The 27686-nt window shown below is 37.6% G+C and overlaps 4 protein-coding genes across 10 annotated transcripts; 1 reads left to right on the plus strand and 3 right to left on the minus strand.

Annotated features, from left to right (window-relative positions):
• The first annotated feature begins 772 nt into the window (after nt 1–772).
• LOC111777791 (Saccharopine dehydrogenase) lies at nt 773–5799 on the plus strand. 2 transcript variants are annotated; one of them, XR_015412115.1, is made up of 14 exons: nt 773–1042; nt 1264–1361; nt 2186–2266; nt 2346–2474; nt 2687–2750; nt 3218–3315; nt 3417–3501; nt 4128–4251; nt 4498–4599; nt 4678–4742; nt 4861–4942; nt 5016–5095; nt 5193–5329; nt 5591–5799. XR_015412115.1 is itself a non-coding variant. In XM_087118506.1 (13 exons), exons 1-13 carry the CDS (start codon nt 837–839, stop codon nt 5248–5250), a joined length of 1272 nt encoding a protein of 423 aa, XP_086974632.1. In that variant the 5' UTR covers nt 773–836; the 3' UTR covers nt 5251–5580. The 2 variants fall into 2 exon arrangements, 1 of the variants encoding a protein (XP_086974632.1); XM_087118506.1 differs by lacking the exon at nt 5591–5799 and having other exon boundaries at nt 5193–5580.
• A 357-nt stretch (nt 5800–6156) lies between these two features.
• LOC111777185 (uncharacterized) lies at nt 6157–17122 on the minus strand. 2 transcript variants are annotated; one of them, XM_023656657.2, is made up of 12 exons: nt 16094–17122; nt 14341–15988; nt 13980–14219; nt 12722–12842; nt 11837–11989; nt 11385–11629; nt 11131–11200; nt 9770–9976; nt 8610–8842; nt 7801–7879; nt 7587–7724; nt 6157–7331 (listed from the first exon to the last, which is right to left on the minus strand). In XM_023656657.2, exons 1-12 carry the CDS (start codon nt 16626–16628, stop codon nt 7134–7136), a joined length of 3867 nt encoding a protein of 1288 aa, XP_023512425.2. In that variant the 5' UTR covers nt 16629–17122; the 3' UTR covers nt 6157–7133. The 2 variants fall into 2 exon arrangements, with proteins under 2 accessions (XP_023512425.2, XP_023512424.2); XM_023656656.2 differs by having other exon boundaries at nt 14341–17121.
• Nucleotides 17123–17802: 680 nt separating this feature from the next.
• On the minus strand, nt 17803–23916 carry LOC111777861 (ABC transporter G family member 15). 4 transcript variants are annotated; one of them, XM_023657588.2, is made up of 10 exons: nt 23810–23916; nt 22900–23703; nt 21938–22017; nt 21406–21867; nt 21187–21309; nt 20982–21113; nt 20616–20900; nt 20262–20534; nt 20083–20190; nt 19505–20008 (listed from the first exon to the last, which is right to left on the minus strand). In XM_023657588.2, exons 2-10 carry the CDS (start codon nt 23141–23143, stop codon nt 19652–19654), a joined length of 2064 nt encoding a protein of 687 aa, XP_023513356.2. In that variant the 5' UTR covers nt 23144–23703; nt 23810–23916; the 3' UTR covers nt 19505–19651. The 4 variants fall into 4 exon arrangements, 1 of the variants encoding a protein (XP_023513356.2); XR_015412167.1 differs by lacking the exons at nt 20616–20900; nt 20982–21113; nt 21187–21309; ... (2 more) ...; nt 22900–23703; nt 23810–23916 and adding exons at nt 17803–18715; nt 18799–19129 and having other exon boundaries at nt 19588–20008; nt 20262–20553; XR_015412169.1 differs by lacking the exons at nt 20616–20900; nt 20982–21113; nt 21187–21309; ... (2 more) ...; nt 22900–23703; nt 23810–23916 and adding an exon at nt 17803–18715 and having other exon boundaries at nt 19588–20008; nt 20262–20553.
• A 704-nt stretch (nt 23917–24620) lies between these two features.
• Nucleotides 24621–27351, minus strand: LOC111776979 (myosin-like protein). 2 transcript variants are annotated; one of them, XM_087118393.1, is made up of 5 exons: nt 26512–27351; nt 25981–26247; nt 25699–25893; nt 25389–25607; nt 24621–25116 (listed from the first exon to the last, which is right to left on the minus strand). In XM_087118393.1, exons 1-5 carry the CDS (start codon nt 27217–27219, stop codon nt 24796–24798), a joined length of 1710 nt encoding a protein of 569 aa, XP_086974519.1. In that variant the 5' UTR covers nt 27220–27351; the 3' UTR covers nt 24621–24795. The 2 variants fall into 2 exon arrangements, with proteins under 2 accessions (XP_086974519.1, XP_023512178.2); XM_023656410.2 differs by having other exon boundaries at nt 24622–25116; nt 25699–25902; nt 26512–27349.
• Between the last annotated feature and the right edge of the window lie 335 nt (nt 27352–27686).

A 27686-nucleotide genomic window follows, 5' to 3' on the forward strand; every position in this document is an offset into this window, starting at 1 on the left:
CTTACCGTAAAATTTCGTTATATTATGTTAATTTGGTTAATAATGTAAAGGTTATGTTATAGATGACAAAGATTAATATAAATTAATAGTAAAAACAAAAAATACAATTTTTTAAAATAAAAAATAAAAAATTAGAGATTCATTGAATAGCTGTTTTAATTTTTTAAAATTAAATTTATAAATATATATATATATATATATATTTTGTTATTAATATAAATGTACTAATATTGAAGAGACCAGCAGCCATGGTATTGTTGTTATTAGAATAATCCCAATTGTTTAGTTTAGGGAATTAAAAGGAATGTGTCATTTGTTTAATTGGGGAAGGACATGCCTGTAATATAATTAAGCCACTTTTTGGACTATCTACTGGGACCCACATAAATATAGAAGGTGAATCTGATTGAAGATTATTATTGGGAATGAGTCCATATTAACTAATTTAGTGGAATACCATAAATTTATAAGTGAGAAATATTATCTTAACTGGAATGAGGCATTTTGAGAAGCTCATGAAAGTTTATACTCAAATTTGACAATACGTAAAGATGGGAGATGGGTGATTTCTAACAAATCTTACCAAATAATGTTCCACTTGTAATTTGAGGGACTAACATATAATTTAAATAGCCAAATTGATTATATTTAAACCATTTCATTAATTTTTTGTTATTTTATTTTTCTTGGAACATTTTCATAAGCCTATACCCATTTTGTCCACTTGTTCGTAAGAAGGTGGGGATGCCACGTCAGCAGCAACGATAAACGGATAATGGAACTAGAGAGGACTCGGACTGCAGAGAACTCGCCTGTGCGGAGAAGAGCGGCAAACAATGGCGGGAGCTTTCTTCCGTTTGAAAAGCTTCTCTCCAATGGCCATGGCCACCGCCGACACTGAACTTCCACTTCAACTGCCTCAGAATGTTCGCAATTCTAGGGTTTTGGTACTCGGAGGCACCGGCCGGGTTGGAGCCTCCACTGCCACTGCTCTCTCCAAGTTCTGTCCCGACCTTCAGATTGCCATCGGTGGTCGAAACAGGTAAGCCTTCTGTGTTAATTTGAATAATGCTAGTTTTACTTCCTCGTAGACATGTTGGAATTTGAATTTCTTCGCTTCTCTGTTAATTTCGGCATTTTGGTGTTTATTTGTCAAGAACTTTGTTTTTACAAACCTAAAATGTTGATTACTGATTGTTAGTCGATGACGATGAGCGATTTCGAATTTGAAATTCAGAATAATATAAGTGCTTGCTGTGACAGGGAAAAGGGTGAAGCTATGGTTGCGACACTCGGGAGAAACTCTCGGTTTGTGGAAGTCGATGTTGAGAATGCTAAAATGTTGGAGGCTGCTTTGAGAGGTATACTGATTCTTCTGATAATTTATGATTTTAACTCTACAAGCTCACCACTAGCCAATATTGTCCGTTTTGGCTCGTTACATATCACTGCCTTACGGTTTTAAAACGCGTTTATTAGGAAAAGATTTCCACACCATTACAAAGAATGTTGCGTTATCTTCTCCAACCAATATGAGATCTCACAATTCACCGTCCTTAGTGACCTAGCATCCTTGCTGGTACGCAGTCTGGTGTCTGGCTCTGATACCATTTGTAACAGTCCAAGTCCACTGCTAGCAGATATTGTTTTATTTGGGTATGAGCACGGGTTGTTATAAATGGTACCAGAGCCAGACACCCGGAGGTAACGCTGAACCCAAGGGGAGTGAATTGTGAGATCCCACATCGGTTGAAGAAGGGAACGAAACATTCTTTATAAGGTGTAGAAACCTCTCCCTAGGAGACGTGTTTTAAAACCTTGAGGGGAAGCTCTGGAAGGAGATGCCCAAAGAAGACAATATCCGCTAGTGGTGGGCTAAGTTGTTACATTAACGTTAGTCTTTGGCTCTATTTCTTTTCCAATTTCGTCCGTTTCGCGTGTGAAATATGAACCTCCCGATCCTAACACTGTAGTAACCGATTTTCTTGCGGTCTATGAACATTAAAATGAAGTTATTATGTATACATATTTTCCCTTTTTGTATAGTTGCAGATATCTTGATTTATCATATGTCTGTCTGGATCAAAACACATGAAAACCTTGCACCCTAAACCAATTGCGTTTAAATGTCTTAACATTTTGGCCACCAAGGGCGCTTAACTGACATCCGTAGCTGTCACTACAGATGTTGATCTTGTAGTTCATACGGCTGGCCCTTTCCAACAGACGGAGAAGTGCACTGTACTTGAAGCTTCCATAAAGACCAAGGAAAGGGCTGCATTTGCATTAAAAATCTCACTTTTATGCTCATATATTGATGAAATTCTTTGTCTACCTGCTTCTGCAGACAGCCTACGTTGATGTCTGTGATGATTCAAACTATTCACAGAATGCAAAATCTTTCAAGAATAAAGCTATAGAAGCAAATATTCCAGCAATTACAACTGCTGGCATTTATCCTGGAGTGAGCAATGGTACATAATATCCATGTTCTTATTGTGCACTCCAATTTGGATAGTTCTTAATATGTGATTATGCAAAGTTCCCAAATGTAATGCACCGTTTCAACCAATCCATTGGACCTGAACTAATGGGCAAGTGTTTATAGGTCGAAGTTTAGTTTTCAATGGATATATTCTAGTCAATATTTTCGTCTGACTGAGTATTTCCTATTGTACCATGCCAGTAATGGCAGCAGAGCTTGTACGTGTTGCGAGAGATGAAAGCAAGTGTGAGCCCGAGAGGCTAAGGTGAAGTCCCTGATAATCTTGCGACTGGTCAAGAAGCCTCATGACTGATAAAGCATACTTTTCCCCATCATTATAATTCAATATTGCATTGGTACCTAAGGTGGTAAACAAATCCCATTGACCACAGCGGAATAAACATTTATTATCTTTTGTTCATTTCGTATCATTTCTCATAGATCTATGGATTCCTTTTGAGAAGTTTCCATAGTGTGAAAATTTTGTATGAATATGGAAGAAAACCAGATCAAAAGATTTCAATTTTTGCATGATTTGGGACGATTGCAAAATGTTTTGGCGATGTTCTAATTGGGGATTACGTTTAGAATCTTAGTGTCATCTTTCTTCGCAAGTTCATTTCAATACAACCTTCTGTTAAGCTAGAAAACTTTGAAGTCGTTCATATAACACAATCTAAAAATTGATGGGATGCAATTTCTTCAGCAACTAAATGTAAATTCTTGTCTCAGATTCTACTACTACACTGCAGGCACTGGTGGTGCTGGCCCAACTATATTAGCTACCAGTTTCTTACTGCTGGGAGAGGAGGTGGTCGCCTATAATAAAGGTCAGTGTCGCCTGAGACTTCTGTGTTTGTCTATACAATATGTCGATTATGTATCGTATTCTGGGTGGCAACTGATGCACCACACATGACCTTGGAAGCAGGGGAAAAGCTCAAACTAAAACCTTATAGTGGAATGCTCAACATTGACTTCGGAAAAGGAATTGGGAAGAAAGATGTATTTCTTCTGTAAGTTCATTCTATGTAGCAAAGCATTGATCGTGCAATATTTCACACGTATATAGTGATTTACTTTAAACCAATCATAGGAAGTCTCTTGTGTTAGAAAGGAATTACTGCTCTTCATGATATTGTCTACTTTGAGCATACGCTCTCATATCTTTGCTTTGGGCTTCCGCCTCATATCAATGGAGATGTATTCCTTACTTATAAACTCAACCCATGATTATTTCGTTACCCATGATTATTTCCTAAATTAGCAAAGGTGTGACTCCCTCCCAACAATCCTCAACATCTTGGACAGTCTACATGCTTTTATAGTTCAAACTGTCTTAGGAATCCATTATCTAAATCTTGGAGGCGGATATAATTCACATTTCACATATATGTTCGGTGATGTATCCTGGCTAGTCCATATATGCAGAACTCTTCTAAATTAAGCCGATGGTTTCAAGTTGTGGTTAACTGAATATTATTCATAGCCTTCCATTTCTTTTATCAACTTAAGGATTGAAGTTTTTGCTTGCTCTTTTGGTGAAATACTTCATGCACTAGACGTCACTTTGTGGGACAATTTAACTTCTTTGCTTTGAAACATTTAAGCTGCATCCTGAGTAAAATCATATTTCTTTCAGGAATTTGCCAGAGGTAAGAACTGCACATGAGATCCTGGGAGTGCCGTCAGTTAGTGCTCGTTTTGGAACTGCGCCATTTTTTTGGAATTGGGGAATGTTGGCATTGACTAATCTTCTTCCTATGGTACGAGTTGAATTATCTATTTTTATCACAAATTCTATGTCAGAAGTTAACCCAAAAGGAAGTTTTTCCTGCGATCGTACAATGGCTGCCTTACATTTCCATGCATGCCATTGTGCGAGAATATGGAAAGTTTTCTAAATAAAATTATCAAGAACCAAAAAGATATACAACTTACCTCTCCAATGAAACATCACGTACAATGAACACGGGTTCCTATATCAATCGAAGATTGACTAAATGATGCAGGAATATTTTAGAGATAGAAGCAAAGTTCAGAATTTGGTTCAACTGTTTGATCCTTTTGTTCGAGCATTTGATGGTCTTGCTGGAGAGCGTGTATCCATGAGGGTGAGGCACCAAATTTCTTATGATGTCTGAACCTACTTGTGTAGAAAAAGTTTCCCAACACTTGCTCTTTTTATGTAGGTTGATTTGGAGTGTTCGAATGGGCAAAACACAGTGGGGATTTTCAGTCATCGGAGGCTTTCCCAGTAAGGGTTTCACCCCTCCTCTCTTCTTATTCTCCTCCTCCTTAAGAGATGTTCTCATTCAACTTCCAGTTGTCTATATGCAATCTTCACATTTTGTGTTATATTGGAACTTTTTCAGATCAGTGGGATATTCAACAGCTGCATTCGCTATTGCTGTTCTGGAGGGAAGCACACAACCTGGAGTTTGGTTTCCTGAAGAGGTATATACAGTGTCTGAAATATTTACACTGAAAGTTTGTCGTTGGCTTTAAGTTTAATCACATCCTCATACAGCCTGAAGGAATAGCAGTTGAGGCGAGGGAAATTCTTCTAAGACGTGCTGCCCACGGGACAATCAATTTTGTGATGAACAAGTAAGATGAATCTAGCCGATTCCAATCAGTACACATGTATCTCCTGATTAGTACTCCAGCTTGCTATTATCATAATCACCTTTTTAAATCTTAACAGGCCTCCATGGATGGTTGAAACAGAGCCCAAAGAACTTGGTTTAGGAATATATGTCTGATGTTCCTCCATAATACTGAATTTTCGTTTGTCAACTTCCTGGGTTTGCACTCAATTGATGGTGTCATCTCTATGTAAAAGTGAGTTTGGGATCTCATTTTCTATGGTGAATAGTTATTTTAGCCTGTTAAAAGCACTTCCCTAAATTTTCAAGGGTTTGGACTAAATAATCAAAAGCATTTAAAAAAATTTAAAAGCACTAAAAAAATACTAGAAGTGCTTCAAGCATATAACTAGTTGTTCAATGAAAAGTGTTTTTTCTCTGGAGTAATTTCAAACTCAAAATGTAATGGGTTGACTTGGCTTAATCAACCGTTCGATAATTTGATTATGATTTACAGGCATTGGAAGAAGTTGATTTATGGAGTATGCTCCTTTTCTGGGTTTAATTTGATAAGATCAAGCTGCTTTGTGGATAGCAGATGACGAGAAGGAAATTCATGTAATTTATATGTAGTACGATTTCTCTGTTTTTGTTTCTAGAAAATTATTTTGCACAATGAAAACATGAATAATCTCCCATTCTCTTCTTTGTTTCTTAAAAAGTATCGACATTTGTTTCAAGAAAACAATGACCAAACTTGTGTTGACAAGTGAAACTTCATTTTTATTTGTTAGCTATGATGGAAGTCACGGTGTAGAGGAACGACGTATTTGTAGAAGTTCACAAGGAATGGCTTTTTAAGTAAATAAAGTGTTTAAACACGTAGAAAGCAAGCCTCAATACTTAAAAAAAAAAAAGGTTTTTAAGTATATAGATCGGAAGCAAAAGGATCACACCCTGATCCTGAATCAAGTAGAATATTGCCCACACGTAGTTTAAGAACCTGAAAAACAACGTGCTTGACATATAAACTTTGCTTCAACTCATAATTATCTTCATAATGTATGTTTCCAAACTAAAATCTATCAAACACAAAATTGGTATTCATAAAACTTCATTCCAAAAAACCATTTACAAAATGAAGCACCCATGTCATGTCAATGGTGTTCACAGACAGTCTATAAGTTCTGTTTTTCTTTTTTTTTCATTTTTCAGAATACATCACTCTTTAAACAACTAAAAGAAAAAGAAAAAAGAAAAAAAGAAAAAAAAAAGAGAAAAAAAGAGAAAAGACCACATACAGTGATCAGCATGAAGATCTGGACTGGTAGTCACCCACAACAGATTAAAACTTGACATTGAGTGTAAAAAAGAAGAGGGTACATGAAGAAACACACAAAAACGTTACGCAGAAATGGTAATTACCACATTGTTGAAGCTCTAAACTGTAAGAATTATCCTTCTTTCTGGTGTTAGAATGTTGTTAGAGACTCAGCCACAGCCATTAGATGGTGTAAGTTGTAACACACTTGTTTACCCATCTCTTCTGTCTGTACATGCCACTACGAAGAACTAACCCACAATGGGATCCCCAGAAAAGATGAGCAGAAAATATTGTTCAAAGGAAAGGAAAACCTTGGAAAGCTGCAAATCATCATCCTTCATTTTGTTTTGTTTTGTTTTAAAAGGGAACATTTTTCTTTTTTTGGTCCTTTCTGTCTCTTTTTTTTTTTTTTTTTTTTCACTCTATAATCAAATCTGTCGCCTATAAGATCACCAAACCTCACTCTCAATTGTATGGACAAGCTACTAGATGGAAATGAAAATCTGGAACACCATTTTACTTCCCTTATGGCATCAAGGTTGGTGTGTTAAGGGTCAGACCTCGACCTCTTTTTCAAGATTTAGCCATCAGGGACCCCCATGAAGCCATTGTCAACTTTTGGCCAGTCTCACTATGAGGGGTCAAACCGCTGCAGGATTTCTTGATGGAAAGATCATTTATTTGATGAGCTCTAGTGTAAAACCTCATTCCATCATGGCATGTTGGCAAAGAGTTCTTACGAATACCTGGTTGATCGAGTAAATTCTGATCCTCGAGAACCATAAGATCTCCATAGATCTCGCCACTGAGGCCTAGCACTATTTCTTTCAAATTGATGACTTTGATGAACATCTGTGTGAGATCTAGGGGTGCTGCTTCCATTGCGTTTCTTCTGGGCAGTCCTCATCTCTTCTTCCGCATCATATCGGGAGCGCTGAAAAAACAGATCGGTTCTACCTTTAAGGCTATTATCATCTGATAAAATGTATAGAGCTGTATTACCTAGAAGTAAAATCGAAAAAAGCATAGCCTAGCATGATATGTGAGATTGACTTGTGTAAAACTAAGAGATGTCCATGAAGAGAAAGAAACCAATTTTTATACAAAAGTTGGGGAAGAACCTTCCAAAAGAAGTTACAAAAAAACTATCCCAACAGGCCAGAAGAGATGATAGGAACCTTTCAGTTACCTTAATAGGATCCGAGAGTACTGCATATGCCTCTCCAATCATTTTAAAAAGTTTATCAGCATCCTGGTGGACTCCTCCAGCTATATCCTTCCATAGCACGTTATCGCCATTGTCTGCTCTAGCCAAGGATTGGCCAGCCTAAACAAATGAGCAACGAATATTAAGAAAACACACGAAACAAATAAGCATATAAAAAAAGTAGACAAAATTAAACCTTGTCTGGATGGTATCTGAGAGCAGCTTTCCTGTATGCCTTCTTAATTTCAGCGGAAGATGCAGATGGATCAACTCCCCTGCCATCAAAGTAAAATTACTAGTGAATCTCATAACCTGAAATTAAAGGACCTCTCTTAAATTTATCATCCTACTGCTAAGTTTTAGATGCAATATCTTACACCACCACAAACAGCAGTAAAGGTTCCTCTAATGTTTTGAGCTGAACTGTACTGAACAAATGTAGTTGTCAATTAAATAAATATTATTGACAACTGCATAAAGCAGAGGACAACTAATAAATATTATTGCACTGGTGCTTAAATCACCCACCGTAGCTCACAACGTGGGATCTTCTTAGACCCTTGACCCCATTTCATAAGCACCGTGCCATCTCATGTAACGCACAAAGGATTACTATCCCCAGCAGACAAAAAAAAAATATATATATATATATATACGAAGACTGACAGAATGAAATGGATCCGGAAAGGGGGAAGGGAAGGACATGAATAGGTGTTTATATGAACATCGTGTTCAGTATAACATCAATTTGATAACTCAAATGGAAAGGGAAAGAGGGGTCTCTTTGTTTTGTTTTAGTATTTGAATATTTGTATTGAATTATAAAATTTAAACCGTTGCATTGATTGAAAAAACAAGTTATTTTAATACTCAAAAGTTGGAAATATTCTAATAGATTAATCCACAAACTTAAAATCTAAACCACGATTTTCACTGCCAAATGCAACATCTCAAAGAAAGCCAGCTCTTTCTTAACAAACTTGTTAAATGATGGATGATACTTACAGAATTAGGTACATGTCCAATGGAATTTCCTTTCTCGATTCTTCTTCAACTTCTGCAAGCTGTTGATGAGCTTGTCTCAAATCATTTGTACTGGTACTCGATCTATCAGAAGGCGCATACTTATAGGTCTTCTCTAATTCCTTCGACAAAAGTGATACAAGCTTTTGGAGATCATTAGCTGCTTGACCATAGTCTCTAATCATTTCATACAACGTGGCCCGTCTAGAAATTGCCTGTGTATATAAAAGCTCAATCAAAACATGTTAAGATTCATGCTAGTGCTCATTACAGTGGCATTTTAATTTTTCTTCGGGTAAACCAAGAAGAATTAGGGGATACTTAGGATTTTTTGTCTTTTGAAAAATTATATTTAGATATTCCTAAAATTATTTGGTATTGACTTCAACATTAAAAATTGCTGTTATTTGTTCTTTGTTTTTTATTTATACCAAACAGAAAGGTAACCTGTTAACTAAACACAAGAATTATATGATCGCCAGATAATATATCAATATCCTTAAAACACTGAGCATTTTTGGTGGAGCACTGCGGGGGTATGCAAAAAAAAGTTGCACTTGAACGAGCATTTCATTTCCACTTATTGCAATTATATTTTTCTGCATCAGTTTAAGCTTTACGCATCCCAATTCTAGCTCAACTAAAAGGATCCAATTTAAAATTTTAGCTTCTTAAGACATTGAAGTATAATGTTTACTCCATTTCAGGACATGCCTTTGAGATATTGATACTAAAACATACTTTGTTCATAAATTTCTTCTAAATTCAAATGCGACAGTCAACAATACCTACTTTACAAGAAAGTTGGATGCAAGACCAAGAAGTCCTTTCCTTAAAAGAAAGTCCCCCTAGTACCCGACCTGCTTTTCTTCCATCAGAATCAATACAAGCACACTATAAATTCTGGTCATACCATTCATTGGAGTGCAATAAAAGTGAACGTTTATTTTGAAAGCTAGTATGTATGAGGAAAATTCCACCACTAAGCCCACGCAATATTACCAAACTAAATTCAACCATTTTTACCAAGTGGAATTATATTTGAATCAAATGTCTATTCTAATGCACCATCTAGATAAGTTCTGACAGCTGGGTTCGTAGTATTTATAGAAATTTTAATATAAAAGTAAAAGAAAAGTTACCTTGAAATATTCTTCATCAAGGGCTATGGCAAGACTACAATCGGCAATAGCATCAATAACTTGGCCTTGAGCTTTGTATGCAGCAGCCCGATTGCAGAAACAAACAGCTGTGAAAGGACGTGACTCAACATTGCATGACAAAGCAGCTGTATAGTGTTCAACGGCTTCTGAATACCTCCCTGCCTGAAATGCTTCATTCCCAGCAGCCTGCAGTCATTTAGTGGGGGGAAGGACTATGGAGATAAGATGTCCTCTCAGCTAAATTGATATGGAGTATTTACAATAACGAATCAATGCAAATATGACAGTAAAAAATATTTGTGGAGAAACCCAGATTTCTCCAACCCCCAAAGCCATTTAACCTAGCTGGAATTAAACTGTTCGGATGATAAGATGGAAATCAGGGTAGCCCATTGTGTGACTTCCTCTTCTTTAAAGTTTCTTCTAAAATCCATAGCCCATGATACCAATTTATGGTTCCAGTGATCAGCCACAGAAGCTTCCTTTGAAACAGAAAGGCCAAACAGTCTGGGAAATGATTCTGATAAAGGTGATTGCCCCACCCAAGTGTCTTTCAAAACATAGTACTACAACCATCATCAAGCTTGTACTCATATATGAGAAAAGAGGAGATCATTGTGAGGCTTCCTGCTTCAAAGGAAAAACCATGCGCTTAAAGTTTTGCCAGATTTGTTTGAAGCAAGTTTTGATTGGCAGCCCTGTCCATCTAAAGGGAAAGGTGCTATTGAATTTGCTATGAAGTGACTTCTTTGAGAAGTCTGGTGGGAAAGAAACCAAAGAATTTCGTGATAAGCCGGAAAAAATGAGGTTTGGGATTGATTTTCAATGCTTCCCTTTGGAACACTTTACATAACTTTTTTTTTTTTTTTATAACTCCGGTTTTTTCTTTAACTAAAGCCAAATGAAGAATCTGTGTAAGCCCTTGTGAGCTGGGCTAATTTCTCATCTTTACTCATTTCCTAGAAAGGAAAAATAAGGTTGAATTGTCTAAACTTCGTACTTCGTATTTACTTGCACAAAGATATTTTATTTCCTTCACGGACCAAAATCATGCCGACAGAGACATTTGTTGCTGCCTAGTAGAATTATTTCAATTTCACCAGAATCATCTTCTCTTTTTACACGGATTTCCAAGAAGGCACATAGTAAATATACAATCGGTAATTCACATATCATGAAGAGTTCAAACTTGAATAGAATATGGTCTGTCTGAAAATCCGAAGGATCGTTAAAATGAACAGCATTGGAAAATGATATATGAATATGATCGAGTTATGGCTAATAGAATGGAGAAATTTGAAATAGTAATGCACATATAGAAAGCAATTGACTTGGGATACCTTGTGACGTAGGAGCTCCCTCATGGTAGTGGCTAGTGGTATTGATGACTCCAAAAACTTTCTTCCATTCCTGGAACTTAAAATTATCAAACCGGGAAAGCCCCACAATTCCATTTTCTGATAATGAAAATAATCTTTTTCGTCTCTAATTAATCTTCTTTGCAGTTTACTTTTTTTTTTTTTATCTGTTTTCCAGCCGAAAAGAAGAGATTTTGAAATCTAGTATAGTAATGTTCGGAAGCATAACAAATTACCCGATCATTGTAGACGCTTTCTCTTCTTGCATTTCTAAAGAAGCCAGACCCTCCTCAAGTTTTCCCAGAAGGAAGTAGGACTTGAGTGTCAAGCGGCATCGCCAAATCCTAAAGTAAAACTTCTTTGAAATTTCAGAAGCATCCAGATTAGAGGTCTGACTGACAATATCTTCTGAAGGACAATTTTTTTCGGCAGAATCTAAGGTCTGCTCACAAAGCTGAATCACCTCCTCGTATCTTCGAAGCTGCAGATTTTTTTTTTTTTTTTTTTTGGGAAAAAAAAACAAACAGAACATAGTCATGCTGCATGAAGATCAGAGCCTCTCGGATGAAAGTGAAAGTTAGTTTACTTGAAGTAAAATTCCATATAATCTCCCAAAAAAAACGAAGGGGAAATGGGAAAAAATGAGAGAGAGAGAACACAACAATAACAATAGGGAAGTGCAACAAACCACGAAAAGAGCCTCTGCTTTCATTTCAAGCAATTTTTCTGAGCATGAGCTTATTACCAAAGCATCAGAAATTAATTCCAGAGCACTCTGCATATCACTGGATGTGCTTCTTAGCTGAAGTTCAGCTAAACGTTTCATGCATTCAGACACTTTCTGCAAGCCAGTAGAAATAATAAGACTGGACATATAAAAAAACTTAGTTACACCTATTAAAAGTGACCGATCAACTAAACCTAAAACCTAACCTAAATTTTGGAAAAAACCACATATACCTCCCGCAAGAAGTTTGTCTCTATCATAATAAACAAAAAGATCGTAAAAATATGTGGAGCTTCAATTTAACATGCTGTTCACGATGATAAGTTAGAAAAATTGGGGCGACAATAGGAAGTGTTACGATGTATTAACTTTTTTCAAGAAATAAACTAGTACTCGAATCTTACAATTTCTCAATGGTTGAAGGAAAAGTAACGAGTAACCCACCAAACCCGATATTCATTAGCCGAAGAGTATTGGCATGAAGTATATTATTTGTAAACTTGAGAATAAGAAGTATGAAAATATTCATTGGTTTTTTTGTTTATTTATTTACAAGAAACTGTATACTATATTGAGAGAAAGATCATACAAAGAATAAGGAGATGAGATATTCCAATAAGGCCTAAGCGTGACAAAAAGAAGCCGAATTGGTCATAATTACAAAAAATAAGGGACAGAGAACATCATGTGGAAGCAAAGAGATGATTGAGTTCCAATACTCCTCATGGCTAGAATATCCACTGCTTTTATAATCATTGCACAAACTAGGCTTCCACTAGTGATGTTAATATACACGTCAAAAACTAAAAAGATTAAGATATCATATCCTAGAAAGAAATTTGTTACCTGAGCATTTTGCAAACCATCAGATGCTTCCACTACAATTTTTCGGTCTACATTCCCAGGCTGCAGGCATCTCGTGAAATATTGAAACGCATTCTCAACTTCCCCAAGGCCAAGGAAACAGCTAATTTATAAGATAGTACTTCAGCGATATGTTATGAACATAATTCAATATCTACTTTAACACACAGTTCCATCCATAAAAAGTCAACAAACATTTCTATACAAAAAAACTATCCACTACTGAGATTATGTACGGCAACCAAGCACAACCAGAATCAGCTATTTTAAAAGGTTCTGGTCTACACAAAAAGAATCGCTTGCAAATCATTCCTGGTGCGACCAGAACACATGATGGTAGGAGAAGCAAAATTATTCTTTTATATGTCTTATATGTTCTCTGTTGGTCTAGTACTTCTTTTTCTTTTTTTTATTCTATTAGTGAGTAGGTATAGCCTCCTACATCGATGGTCCAATGGTCCAGAAGTTAAGCTGTAAACTCAAATGCATTTTGAGGTCAGGTGTTAAAATCTTAATGCACCTACTAAGGATATTAAATAAAGTTTTCCAATGCTAAATTATTATAAATTCGGACACTTTACTTTTTTTGGGGGGATGAAAAGCCAACTTTCATTGAAAAAAATAAAAGAATACAAGGGCATGAAAAAAAAAACTAAGCCCACAAGAGGGAACACCTCTAAACGAAGGGGCCGACCATGCAAAATAAGACCTAACAAGGGATGAAAATAAGACATCATTATTATCCCTCTCCACTTCCTTGAAAATTCTATTGTTCCTCTCCCCTAAAGGCCTCACATCAAAGCACACACCCCGGCTTGCCATAAGTTAAAGGTCGCACAATTCACTTGTCACTTTGATAAGATAAGTTATGTTCCATGGAAAACTACCAGATTCAAACCAACTGCTATCCTATTGTTTGGTCATTATAAATCTTTGGATGAAATCATTTTTACTACAACTGAATCAGGAAAAAAAAATTGTCCAATAAACAAACTCAAGAAAATAAGTGATGGCTATCATTATCAAATCATTGCATATAGTAGGCACCCGAAATGTATATAATTGCAGCTAAATAAACACATAAATGATTCAGCAACTAACTATTGGTACGAAAATATTACTTTGACTCAATATAGCAAGTCAACAAAGTAATCTTAAAGAGTTACGGACAAGTGCATATGTGTGTATCAAACTCGGAATTAGGCAGGCCTTATACAATAAAGAAACAGCGAGATCTTACTTTGCAGCTCTAAGGTACACTTTATAAAAGCCAGGATCTATAGCAGCAGCCATTGTACAGTCACTGATTGCGTCTCTCAATCTTCCAAGAGACATTCTAGTTGCTGCACGATTGCTATAACAAAGCATCAAAGCCCTGAGACTGCTTCTAGACGACTCATCTCTTGAAATACAATTCACCCCTCGAGTGTAATGGTCCTCAGCCTTAGATAAATCACCACTTGCATATGCCTGGTTCCCTCTGTAAAATGTCAAGTAAACAAAAGAGAAACGATAATCACCTAGTTGGAATGAAAAATTCCAAAGAACACACCTTATAGGGTATCTATGGCAAGAACAATCATAAGTACCAAAACACTAACCTCAATCTCCACTTTTCACAAGCCTCCTGGGCAGCAACTGTTGCTGCTATAGTAGAAACGGACTCTTGTTTCATCTCCTGGTCTTTGTTCACCCAAGAGTCAGCTCCATATTTGCACTGAGCCATAGATGGATCTCCTTTCTGACTCCTTTGAGCCGGTATTGGTGATGAATTTCCCGTAAATGTAACAAATTGCGCAGAAGAAGATGACAGCGGAACTTCAATGGCAATTGTTGAGGAAATATGAGACTCTTGACCAACTTTTCCCCAACTTTTCTTTTTGTATTGGCGCTTGGATGCAGATAATTGACTTTGGGCAGCAGATGAGGCAGCAAATATAAAGTTTGACCTGGATGCATCCTCTGAATTTGAAGAAAAACTAAATTGCTTCCGGCCATCACTATCCTGCCTCTCAAATTTCAAACTCGAACTGACTTCTGTTTCTTCTGAAATAGCTGTTCGATCACCACTAAAATCCAACTCTTCATTTGCAGATTTGTAGCTTTCGGTATCCGCAACTGAAACAGATTCCTCTAGAGGAGCTTCAGCACCATGGTTTGCATGAGAATGGTAAATAGAGCCTTCATCTTCTTCTATTTCAGTTGCACCCAAACTAGTTTCACTTATATTTAAGCTTTCTGTAGCATTAAGCAGATCTTCGTCTATAGTATCATTTAAGACTTCAGGGATTGACTCGTCAAATACAATGGAGTTGTTGTCAAGATTGAGTGATTCATTGGATGTCACGGAATTTTCACGAGAGATTGGATCAGCAGCTAGTGTTTCCTCGTATGGTGAAACGTCCATTGGTGAATAGGGCTCAGACGCCTTGTAACTCACCAGGGGATCCCCTTCCCTTGAAGAACCAAAATGATGAGTCTCCTGATCAACACGCAACTGTGCCGCGGTAGGATTATACCTTCCACTCCTACTATTCGGTCCAAATTCTCTAATTGGATCCCTCTGTGCATTGAATTGAAAGTTCGGACTGATTCCAGCAGAAAAAATGTTGGATTTGACATCTGGTGTTTTAAATTCTACAAAAGCCGATCCAGTATTTTCTTGTTTATTCATAGAGCGAAAGTAATCTGTTTCTTTGTTTCTGTTTGTATCAGTCACTTGAAATGTACTACCAACAGGTTGCATATCATTGTAAAAAATTGAAGAAGGCGGCATAGCGACACCATTTTGATCATTACCGTCATGTTGTGCATATGAAGAAACCTGACCACCTCCCATGTCCTTAGACTCCTGCAACTTCTGAGATTTAATGTCCGTGGCCAATGGTTGATCAAGATTTCGGTCAAAATCACTAAAATTTTGCATTTCTGTCTTCTCTGCAGTTACTCCAGATGAAGGTGTCCTTTTATCTAGTTTCAACTCCTCCATCTTTCTTGACAACATTGTATCCTTTTGCTCAACAAAATTACCACCAGTCCCTTGGGTGTTGATATTTGCTGAATTAGATGTGCCCCTTATGCTCAAACCTTTTATCTTCTCGGGAAGAGAATCTGCTGAGCTTGTAACACCCTTACCCTTGTCCAATCCGAACGTATCCACACCCTCAGATTTAAATGCAGCACTGCCGCTATCATGATGCCCACTATCTTCAATGTTCAAATGCTGCAACTTGTTGGGGAGTTCTGAAACTAGAGGATGAACAACATTACTGCTCCACAAACCAAATTTAGCCTGTTCATTTGATCTAAACCTCGAACTTTCATTTATAGTTTTGTCAATTCGTGCAGCATTACCTTGCCCTTCTTCAATGTTCAATTTCCTCATGTCATCCGGAAGCTTTGATTCAATGGCTTCATCGCCTCCTTTATCAAAAACCTCAGTTTTACTCGAACTTCTATTGCCAGCATTAAAGCTGAATTTCCCATCTCTGGCAATCGAAAACTCATCCACGCTTTCGATATTCAATTTCTTCATTCCATCAAGAACTCCTCTCTCTGATTTCTCCAAATTCGAGCTGGTGGTGCTCCTATTTTCTCCAAATACAAATGGCTGATTCCCAATCCCACCCGACCCAGATTTACCGGAGACAGAATCCTGACCCCAAATTGAGGGCGGAAATGAATTCCCGGTGGAGGGTCGATACGTTTCCGGGACCGCCGCAGACCTCAAATCCTGGGTATTCGTTTGCCTCCTCACCTTCGACATCCTCGGCCTCGTAAGACCAGACTTGGATCGAGGAACCGATTGCGTAACGAAACTGAAGTTCGAATAGCCATCGTAAGAATTGGAAGACCCAGAAGCATTATCGTGGAAACTTGATGAATTCATGTCGTAGGGGCAAGGTTTTGGCAACTCAAACAAATTGGAGAATCATAAATCTGGGAGTCAGAGATGGGTCTGGGGATTTAGAAGGCTCACGAACACCGGTTACCTTTCAAACCTCGAGCCCGCCCATCAATGGCAGCCCGATTGAAACCCAATGCAGAAACAACGATCATAGCGGATTCGGCGTAAGTATGGGATTGAAATGGAAAGTGGCAACAGTATTTTGAGGTCCGAGTTATTTCCTTGGGTTGGAAGGCAAAAACAAAAGGAAGAGAGAGAAACGGAGAGAGAGAGAGAGAGAGAGAGAGAGAGAGAGAGAGGAAGAGAGATTTCTTTGGGTTTTCAACAGTTAATCACAGGTGTGACTTTGATAAAGAAGCTGATTGCTTTCTTTGGCGCTGTTTTTGATCTTGCAAGGGCGCCTTCAATATCATGAATTGTGTTTGCAGCTTCAATCCCTTCATTTTGCTTCCTTTTTTTCTCCGTCTTTTATTATTCCATTTTCATTCTCATATTATTAGGTTTGAGGCGTTGGGTCCATCTCCTCCCTCGCTCTTATCACAATCATCCCATCAATATCAATATCAATATCAATATCAATATCAATATCAATATCAATATCAATATCACATTTTTAGGTTTTATTTTATCTCTCTCTTCTTATTTCATAAATCTTCTATCCAGTATAAAATAAAATAAAATAAGCTCACTTTTTAACCATCAAATCCATTCTAACTTATAATTAAATTACTCCAATTTTTTAATTTATACGGATATGCTCGTATTAACTGAGACTACTAGTCAATCTTGTGTTTCACTATATTACACTTATTTCATTTGAAAGAGGTGACAACTGGATTGGATATTGCATAATGTAATTGTATAATTAAGGTGAACTTTAAAGGTCATATATCTCGCAAATAATTGAGGGAGTGAAAAGTCTATGATTGACGTATATCACATTGTTTAATACATAGCATGTATAATAATAAATAAATAAATAAATAAAAACCATATTCTCAAGAGGGTTGAAAGGGATAACCTTGTGAATTATTAATGTCTTGAAAAGCACAATAATGTTTTTATTTGGTGTGGGGGCCAAATTCCACTTTTATAAACACAAGCCTCATTTGGAATATTATTAAAATAGTGATTATCCAAAAAAAAAAAAATTCACTCGATCCAGACTTATTCGATGATCTATTACTGTATGACAAAAGAGTGTACACATTCTTGTATTACAGGAACTAGATCCTAAAAAATGTTCAAGAAACTATGAAGAGCGGTAAGCTCCGAAACTTTCTTCTTTTCCAAACAAAGTTTTGTACCATTAGTGTCTTCGATTTTCTTCGTCTTTCTCTTCGAGCTCGATTTGCAAGACTTTCAACTATGAAGATGTCGACTTGAACTCTACATACATAATTTTAATATATGGTTGAATGATATATGAACGCTGACAAAAATAAAGGGTCAATTTTTGAACGTTTGAATTTAGCTGCTAAAGAGAATTAAAGTAAATAATTAGGAATAAAATGTAGATTAAAATTAGTAAAATGAAATCTATGCCAGGCCTTTATTAGCAATGTTTTTACCTGTTATATATAAAATCAATAATAATTATGAAATGACATTATTTTCAATTTTAGGGCAGGTTTGAACTTTTTATGATTTTTAAAAATGAAAAATTAGTACTTCTGGGCTCGGCCCATGAAGATTTAGATACTTTTGGGCTGGGCCCATGAAGTTTTAGATGTGATTAAAGGGAAACGTATAAATTAGTACTTTTGCAGCTTTCACTAACCCGTCTTCTTTCTCTCTCTCTCTCTAACTTCAATCGGAATAGTTTATTTCAGTCATCACCGTCGCGTTTGCCCAGTTGTGCATCTCCACTTCCTCAGTTTTCACATCCTCAAGGGCAATAGTATTTTGCTTACTCGTCGATGTGACTAACGCGATCTCATTAACCGTGGACCGCTGTTTTTTGGTGTCTTCTTCAGGCGGTGGTGGTGCTGGCGGCGATAACTATTCTTCGCGCGGCGGAGGAGGGGGCGGTGGAGATGATCATGGTGATGAAGGTGATTCTGGTAATGCTGGTGTTAAGAACAAGTAGAAGGCTGTTAGGAATCACAACAATGGTATGATATTGTTCTGGTGAGGATTTCCATTGCAATACCTAATATTTTCTTCTCTTCCCCACTAATGCCTCTTAAATGCCAGTTTCCAATAATCCACATAGACCCATTTCCACAATCTCATTTACTTCTTCTTGATCATTGGCTATGTGTAGGTTGAGCCTCTTGGAATACAAAAGTACAATCTCATTCCATCGGAACTGTGACTTTTCTAAATATATCATTACAGTATATCAAGTATGCCGTATTCAGTGTGCATGCATTAATTATATGCCTAACTGCGTGTAATTGTGGTACTACTAAAGAGTTCTATACGACCAAGTAGTATTCCACCTTCTAAATGGTACATGCCCATCTCTCTTTGTACTTCCTCTGCTATCAATCAGGAAAAAGAGAAGTGTTCAATGTTGATACAATCTTTATAAGTAGTGACAGATATGGAGAAAACATCAAAGTGAGATGTCTATGCAAGGCCTGTGTGTGTGTGTTTCTCATCAAGCAAATCGGGCATCGTCTCTCTCCGCCTGACAAGTGGCGAAGTGGGTGAGAGTTAATAGCAGGGGACAAATAGTTAGAGTTCAAGTTTCATTCGGGCTTCGAGGTGAAGAGTTATTAGCTAGTAGAAGTAGGAGATAACAAAACATTATTTATAAGGGTGTAGAAACTTCGTCCCCTCTCTCTAGGGGCACGTTTTAAAAATTTTGAGGAGAAGTCTGAAAGGAAAAGCTAAAAAATGACAATATGGGCTAATGGTGAACTTGAAAAGGAACCGAGTTCAGTAAATATCGAAGAAATTCCATTGAAATGAGGATCCGCAGCTAACTACATACCTCTTAGAAGTTACATTGTTATAGGTACAAGCTTCCCAAGTCATCGTTCTTGGTGCTTCTGCTTCTAGTTGAGAGGAGAGTTGAGACCTTCTTGAGAAGAAAGCGAGTGAAGAGGTTGGTGCCTCTTAGAGGTAATAGAAGGCATTGTTCGGAAGGAAGGTCTTCTCTGGAGATGTTTCAGAGTTTTCTTTGCAAATATTGTCCGCAGAAATGGTGAAGCTCTTTCTTTGAATTTCAAGACAACAAAGAACAGAATTCGGTATAGAAGAACAAGGAGCATGAGACCTGTTAAGTCCCACCACTTGGAATGGCTTAATGGAATCCCATACATGTTGGTGATTACATACTCCCCACTCAACTTCGGCATTCCCGGTATCATTGGCTCGAACTCGAGCCCGATCAAGTCGTTTTTGTAAGCACCCTGCAGAATCAAACCACCCAATTATCATCATGAAATGGAAGCTGCTTTAAGAGACTGGACATGGATGATGATACCTGTAGTGCCCAAGAGCCATAACTGAGATATGAGATTGGATACCGCCAAAAGGGCTTTGGAAGGTCAGGCAACAACCGGAAGAAGCCAGAGGTCATCATCATGATACCCTGAACGGAAAAAAGAAAATGAAAAACAAGGCTGTGGATTCTAATAAGCAAGCTTTATTAAATGTTCTTACAATGATTCCAGCGCCTGTTATAATTCCCATCAGGAAGTTTGGAACCAATGAAGCCACAACCATCATCAACCCTTCTATTACAGAAATGCATCCAAAAATATTAAGGCAGAAGAACATGTAGCGGGAGAACTCCAGCCGATATTTCACCATGTAGAAGGTGATGGTACCCGAAACAATCGAAATCGAAACCAAGAACGGTAAAGAAGAGAGGAAGTTTGACAATATAAACACTGTAACTCCATAGTATCCATTCAGCTTTTCTCTGTAAAACATCTGCAGAAGAATGAAACTAAAACTTCAGAACACTAAAGAAACGTCCAGCCCAACCTCCTCTTCCAATATCAGATGTTTTACCTTCATTTCCTCAGTAAAAGATGGAAAGCCCCCAATAGTCATAAATGTCATGAAGCCAGTGATAAATCCACCGCAGGCTCCTCGAGCTAAGATTGCGGTGTAACTGGTTCCAACATCGAAGTAGATGGTACCGACGCATAAGGAGACTATCACGTAGATAATTATCCTTAGCCAATAATATCCGACATCCCTACACATATTAACAAATGATCGACGGGTCAGTGTCGAAAGCTGCTTGAACCAACTAGCTCCGCCTCCTTTTTCATCTTCAACTTCAAGTCCCTCCTGGAAAAGATGAAACTGTTCATACAATTTGTTCCAAAAATTGCTTGTTCTCTTGAGGATTAGTAACAGAATCACGCTTACAATGGTGGAGATTTCTCGAATTCTTGCCTTCACTCTACTTGCATACTGTGAGCTCCTATATTTTTCAACAAGCGATGACTTGATTTGAGCCGTTGCCAAATTCATGAAAGGGTCTGATGATTCTGGGATATCCTGCAAAAAAAAGTATAAACTCAATCCACCAGTAGTTTTTTGAACTTGGTTGCAATTCAAAACATGTTCTTACTCGAATTCTTAGAGACCCTTTGAGTGTGGCTGTAACGATATCGAAATCCGAATTTATACAACGAAGAAAGTGATCGGATGGATTCCTTCTACTTGGACAAGGAAAATTAGCTTCAGCAAAGAACTACAAAACAGATAACCAAGCCAAATAACAAGTGAGACATTTCATCAAACAGTTGGAAAGCGAAAACCTGCAAGTTTGCAACCCGAAATCACATACCTGTACAGCCATTTTGGCTTCCCCAAAGTAAACAGCCTCACCTCCAGAGAGCAAAAAAAGGTCATCAAAGAGCGCAAAAACCTCACTACTCGGCTGGTGAATTGAAGAAACAACAGTCCGCCCATCACGAGCAACATTTCTAAGAGTTTGAATGACAAAGAACGCGGAGGCACTGTCAAGGCCGCTGGTGGGTTCATCAAGAAAAAGCAAACGAGGGCGTGTGAGGATTTCAACCGCAACACTCAATCTCTTCTTTTCCCCACCACTAATTCCTCGAAGATGCCAATTCCCAATCAATCGATCGGCGCAGTCTTGAAGACCCATTTCCAAAATCGTTGCCTCCACGATGTTGTTGAGCTCATCTTTGGTCATAGAACTCGGAAGCCGCAGCTGGGCAGAGTAGCTTATGGTTTCTTTCACCGTTAGAGTTCCCAATAGTATGTCTTCTTGGGTTACATAGGCCTGCAAACGTTGAGGTAAATTTTCAGCTCATACATAAATGTTACAGTCTGAAAGGGAGAAGAGTACTTACAACGTCGCCATTTCCGAGCTTCCCCTTCTTTCCATTCAGGAAAACATTTCCAGTCATTACCACATTCTTGGAGAGTCTCCCTGTTTCGTAAGTTGACAAGGTTAGTTAATTCCGTTAATTGATTTAAAAGAAAATTTTCCGTTCATCCTAGTGGATAACTTGATCTATAATTTTAATCACACTAGTTCTCACTCATTGAAATATATACAATCGATCAAATCTCAGAGTTTTGGTTGAACTATTGGTTGAACTTATAAAAATTTATGTTTGAATATTGTTATAATTGCTTAATCCTAACTATACACACTTTCATATATAGAATTCACACAAAATTATAGTAATATAAAAAATGGTTCTATTTAATAACTATTATTTTAAAACTACCTTTATTTTTGTTTTTTTTTTTTTAATTTTCTCATGTTTTTAATCACATATTTTCTAGTTAAACTTTTAGATTCAGAATCAAATTCTATTTTTTAATCATTGGCTACTTTTGTATAATTTTGTTGTAAAGGGAGAAATTACATTTAATGCTGACTGTTGAGAGTAGAACTCATTTAATTTTAGTCGGTGGGGACCAAAATTCATTTTGTTAATAAAAAAAAAAATATTACTCGAAAGAAAATCCATCAAATTAAAATATATAAAAAAAAAAAGAAAACATTAAAATTTAAAATCACTGAAGAAACAATAAATATATCCAACTAACAATTGGAAGACGAAGAAGAAGAAGAAGAAAGAAGAAAGAAGAAAGAAGAAAGAAGAAAGAAGAAAGAATCGGCATTTACTTACAAACACACGGAAGAGAGGTAAAGTACTCACCAATCCCCGGTTAGAATATCTTATCATCACATCCAAACAAACTTCAAAACACTTGAAAGTGTTCGCGTCCCCTTTGAAAAATTCCTAGTTCTAAAGAAAATGCATGCATATAAATCTGTAGAGAGAGAGAGAAAAAGGACCTGCAAGAGTATCAAGAAGGGTGGATTTTCCGGAGCCGGAAGGGCCCATGATGGCCATAATCCGGCCGGGCTCGGCGTAGCCACGGAGGCCATTGAGTAGCCTCTTGGTGGGGCCATCGGTGAAATTAGGAAGCATGACGGTGAGATCCTCCCACACAAGGTAAGTCCCTCGCTCTTCTCCCCGTCGCAGGGCGTCGGCATCGGGGTGGGAATGGGTTCCTCCGGCGTGGTGGTGAATTTCCATGGTGGTGAATCAGGATGGGTGAGTGGGAGAGTAAGAATGGAGGATAGGGAGAAAGAGGAACATAGGAAGAGAGAAGGGGAATTATAATATATAAGGAAATAATATTGCAAAATGAACATATTATGTAGAACTATAAATGCTGCCACAAATGGAGGTGTGCACACCAAATTAATGATGAAAGAGGAAAATGAGAAGAAGAGAAGAGACGATAAGGGGGTTTGAGTTTGATTATCATGTGGGAATGGGTGGTGAGTTGGAATATTAAATGAACATGTGAATGTGATGCTTTCCATTCTCACACTAATTCAAATATATTTAATCAACAATTAATTTTATATTACATACAAATTAAAGTGACAATGGAGAAGAGGATTTTAATGTGGTTCACAATAATGTAACCTACCCAACCATATCACCATTTATTATTCAAAGAAAAAAATAAGCCATATAAAAATCCTTTAACTTAGGGGTGCCTAATGCGTGCAAAATTGGAAGCCACGTACCCAAATTAGAGACCAAAATATCATAGTCGCCCAACTTTTAGGCGCAATATGATATGCCTGTTTATGAATCAAAATTTATAAAAATAAATAAATAAATATGATTCACTGAATCCAGAACAACCCATACCCACCACCCACACACCCATACACTCTTCGAAATTACCTTACAACGCTCAGAAAAGCCCTAAATACGTCAGGCCAAGCCAAATCCTCTGTTCTGCTTTCAATTTCGCCGCCGCTCCCCCTCTCCGACATCTGTCTCTCTCGATCTCTCCGCCGCTGGCTCCTCCTCTCTTAAGTCAAGGGCTAAGCCTAAGCTTCCTCCTTCATTAATATTTAATTAATGAGGAAGATGGTAATTGGCGAACCTCCACTGAGAAGTTGGAACTTATAAAGTTTATTTATTATTATTATTATTATATTGTTATTAGAAAACAATTTCTGTCGGTCATGGGCCAGGCGTTATCGACTAAAACGGTGGGTCATGCGTGCCGTTTCGTACATTGATGGGCCGTTATTTGAGCTTTTGAAGCATACTCTGAGTTAGCCCAATGGGTCAACCGGGCCCAGTATCTGTTTTGTCTCTCTCCTTGAAAGAGATGAGTTGGACCAGACCGGACGCGGTTTCTCGGGGCTTATACTTTTCAGTTTAAGTTGATTTAGTAGCCTTTATTGTTGACTTGCACATTACGGATTAAATTGTCTTTAGACTTTTATAGATGTACCAACTTTTTATTTTGTATTTATAAATACTTGATTAAAAAATATTACATTAAATAAATTATTTGATGTTAGTTAGTTTAACCTTATGCTATCAAATGCTTTATCGTATAGAAATCAACTCATTACATAATCGTCAATTTCTTAAGTAAATTTTAAAGTGATAAAAAGGAATATAAGGACTTTATAAAAATATTTATTATAAATGTTACTTTATTGTTTATTTTAAAAAAATAATAATAAATAAATAAATAAATCAGCCAAAATGGACTAATGTGGATATTTTTGTTATTTTCCCACATTTATGAATGAAGACTTTATCACAAAATAGTTTTCCTTAAAAGGCTCAAGATATATGTACAAATTCGGGAAACAGACAAAAGCATCTAAAAAGAAGGTTAAATTTGCTTGGAAGTAAGGATCTAAAATTCACTTGTGAAGGTAATTGTTAGTGATATCTCGAAAAGGTAATCGTTGAGATTTCTCGAACGTTTTGATATGCGAACGAATTTTTCGTTGCTGTTTTTGTTGCAGTTGCTGTTCATCAATGGACATCTCTCTACGCCTGCTTCGAACATCGCGTGCATGGAGGAGGTTAGGATTCTTCTCCTTCACGCGGCAAATCAGCACATGCTTCTCCATTTCATCTGGTGGCGAAGCTTGTCCATGTCCTTGTCCCTTCTTCTTCGATCTCTCGACCTCCTTTGCTTTGCTTTCATGCGCAATCGCCTTATGTTTCCATTCTTCAACCTACCATATGCCGAATTATGAATCATCAGTTCATCACAGACGGAAAGGTAATGGAGTTTTTCTTGTGTGCATGTATTTTGAGAAGTAATGTTTTTACGCATGATTGAAGAAATGGAATTTAGAATCGTCAGATTAGAGATTGGTAGGATATTGGAGTATTTCTTCTTCTTGAAGATTGCAGAAATTGAATTTAAAATATCAGGATTAGAAATTGGTACGGTAATGGAGTTCTCTTTTCTTATTCTGCGTAGTTTGTGAAGAAATGTTCTTACAGAGGATTGAAGAGATCGGATTTGAGATTCGGATTCCAGGGCTTGATCTTTCCAGAACTCTCGAGAAACCTGCAACTCTTCCATCTCTTCCCTCACTTGATTCAACATCTCCTGCATTTGCGACCATTGATCTTTTTCGGCTTTAACTTGCTCCGTGATTCTTCGAATAATCGCCTTGCAATGCCCTGAGCATTGATTCCGTTCTTGTGATGTTGAGTCCTGAGTAGGAAAAAGCAGATGCTCCGTGTTATAGAGATTTGAATTCTATTCAAATTAGGTTGATCTTGACCACTCGAGAAGAGACATTTACCAGATTCGGTAGGTGTGTCGGCATGGATGAATCCGGATGCTCGGTTCTGATCTTCGAAGATGCGGCGGAGCTAGTGGCGGAGCTGACGACGGAACTGGTGGCTGTGATGGAAAGCATGGACCTACATTCCTCCCTCATTTTCTCTAACAAAGTTCCCTTCGACAGATCTTCCATTTTTCTCCTCAAAACCTCCACCTGAACATTCTTCGAAGTTAATAAAAAGAGTGGATTAGATACCACGAACAATTAGGATCAGAAAACGGATATTCAAACCATTCTTACATTGAATTTTCCACTTGAAATGAAGCTTTCGTGATCTCCACAAGCGCCCTTCGTCTCTGTAGCAATCAGTTCACCAGAGTTCCCATCAATTTTCTCAAGCTTTCTCTGTAGTAACGACGCACGTTTGTCAAAATTACTACACTTCCTAATTACTATCTGTTTGTTTCTTGAGCCCCTTCGCAACCTCTCGAGTTTTTTAGCCAAATCGTTGATCTCATCCTCCAATACCATCTCCATATCCTTGCCTTCATATACCTTGTTTTTCCCCTGCATCAAACTTGGTTGTTTAGAATCTGCATTCGGTACCAATCTTTATCAAAAATCCCAACTCATTGCTTTGTAGAAAATGTTACTTTAATTTATCAGCAACCAACGTAAGAAGTGTTGTTATTCTTATTCATGATTGAATTCATTGATTAGTTTAGAGATCTGCCCAATTTTAAATGCGAAAATGAGCAGTGTTCCTTTTGAGATTTCGTTGGAAGATAAATGGAGAACTGAGGTGGAAGAAAAGTGAAAACGAAAACTCACAGAAACAAGAGCTTGAACAGCTGATTTCAGAGTCCTCTCCATTCGAACCTTCATCTTCTCCAATTTCTTGTTGGTAATCTCTCTTTCCATCCTCAACAAGTTACACTCCGCCCTCAACATCTCCGCCTGAAACCGCCACTTCTCCTCCTCCGCTGCATTTCCGACGCCAACGATCTCTCTCTCCTCCACTCTCTCACTCCTCCCCTCCCCACGATCCATCGAAACAACCGGAAAGCCGTCCTTCAAAAACGCCCGTTCCTGGTCGAACAACGCCTCGAGCTTCCCTCTCCCATCGAAACCGGAACTGGGTTTTGCAGGTACACTCTTGGACGGCCGGCGCCGCGTCCTCGGCCTCCTCGGAAAGTGGAGAATCCTGGGAGTCGGAGGCGCCGGTTGCGGGTACTGCCATTTGGGTCTTCTTGTAGCAGTCACTGTCGCCAATGATGACATCGGAATGTAATGAAATGGACCTAAAAACCAAAAGCTCCTTTGGTTTTCCCCAGTGGGTTTTGAAAACGAAAACCAGAGAGAGAAGAAGAAGTAGAATAAGACAGAGAGAAAGCTGGAGAAGTGAAGAGGGTAAATCGAATTGGGAGAGAAGGCGTGCAACCTCGTGAAGTGTAAGAGTACAGAGATTTCAAATGAAAGCTGTTGTGAATTGTAATGTGTGTGTGTGTGTGTGTTTTTTTTTTCCTTCTTTTTTTGCATGGGCCTAATTTATTTCCTTGGAGGTTGAGAAGTGTGAGTGAGAATGAGGCCTTGATGTTTCATTAATGGAGGAGGCTCGAGATGGGGAAAGAAGCATTCGGAATTTGGGTAAAATGTTTGCAAAACCAAATACCAATATCCAATAAACAATAAAGTCAGCACAAACCTCAACTCCTCCTGCCTCAATTTAAACATAAACAATCAATAATGTGCCGTTTTATTTAAATAATTTTATGCACAACGGTCAAATCCCACTAGTCCAAACTCAAAAAGACAAAACCCAATTAACCAATTGTTTGATTTAAATTCCCCTCCTTTTTTTTTTTTGTTCTTCAAGTTCCAACATGCCACTTTTAAATGTTATATTTCAATTCCTATAATTTACTTGAGAAAACCACAAGGTTTTTTTTTTTTATATATTTCTTTTATTTTTATGGAAATTAGATACAAATATTTATGAATTAAAT

The sequence above is a fragment of the Cucurbita pepo genome, chromosome 16, assembly GCF_057944985.1.
Source record: "Cucurbita pepo subsp. pepo isolate OVF chromosome 16, ASM5794498v1, whole genome shotgun sequence".
Classification (NCBI taxonomy): domain Eukaryota; kingdom Viridiplantae; phylum Streptophyta; class Magnoliopsida; order Cucurbitales; family Cucurbitaceae; genus Cucurbita; species Cucurbita pepo.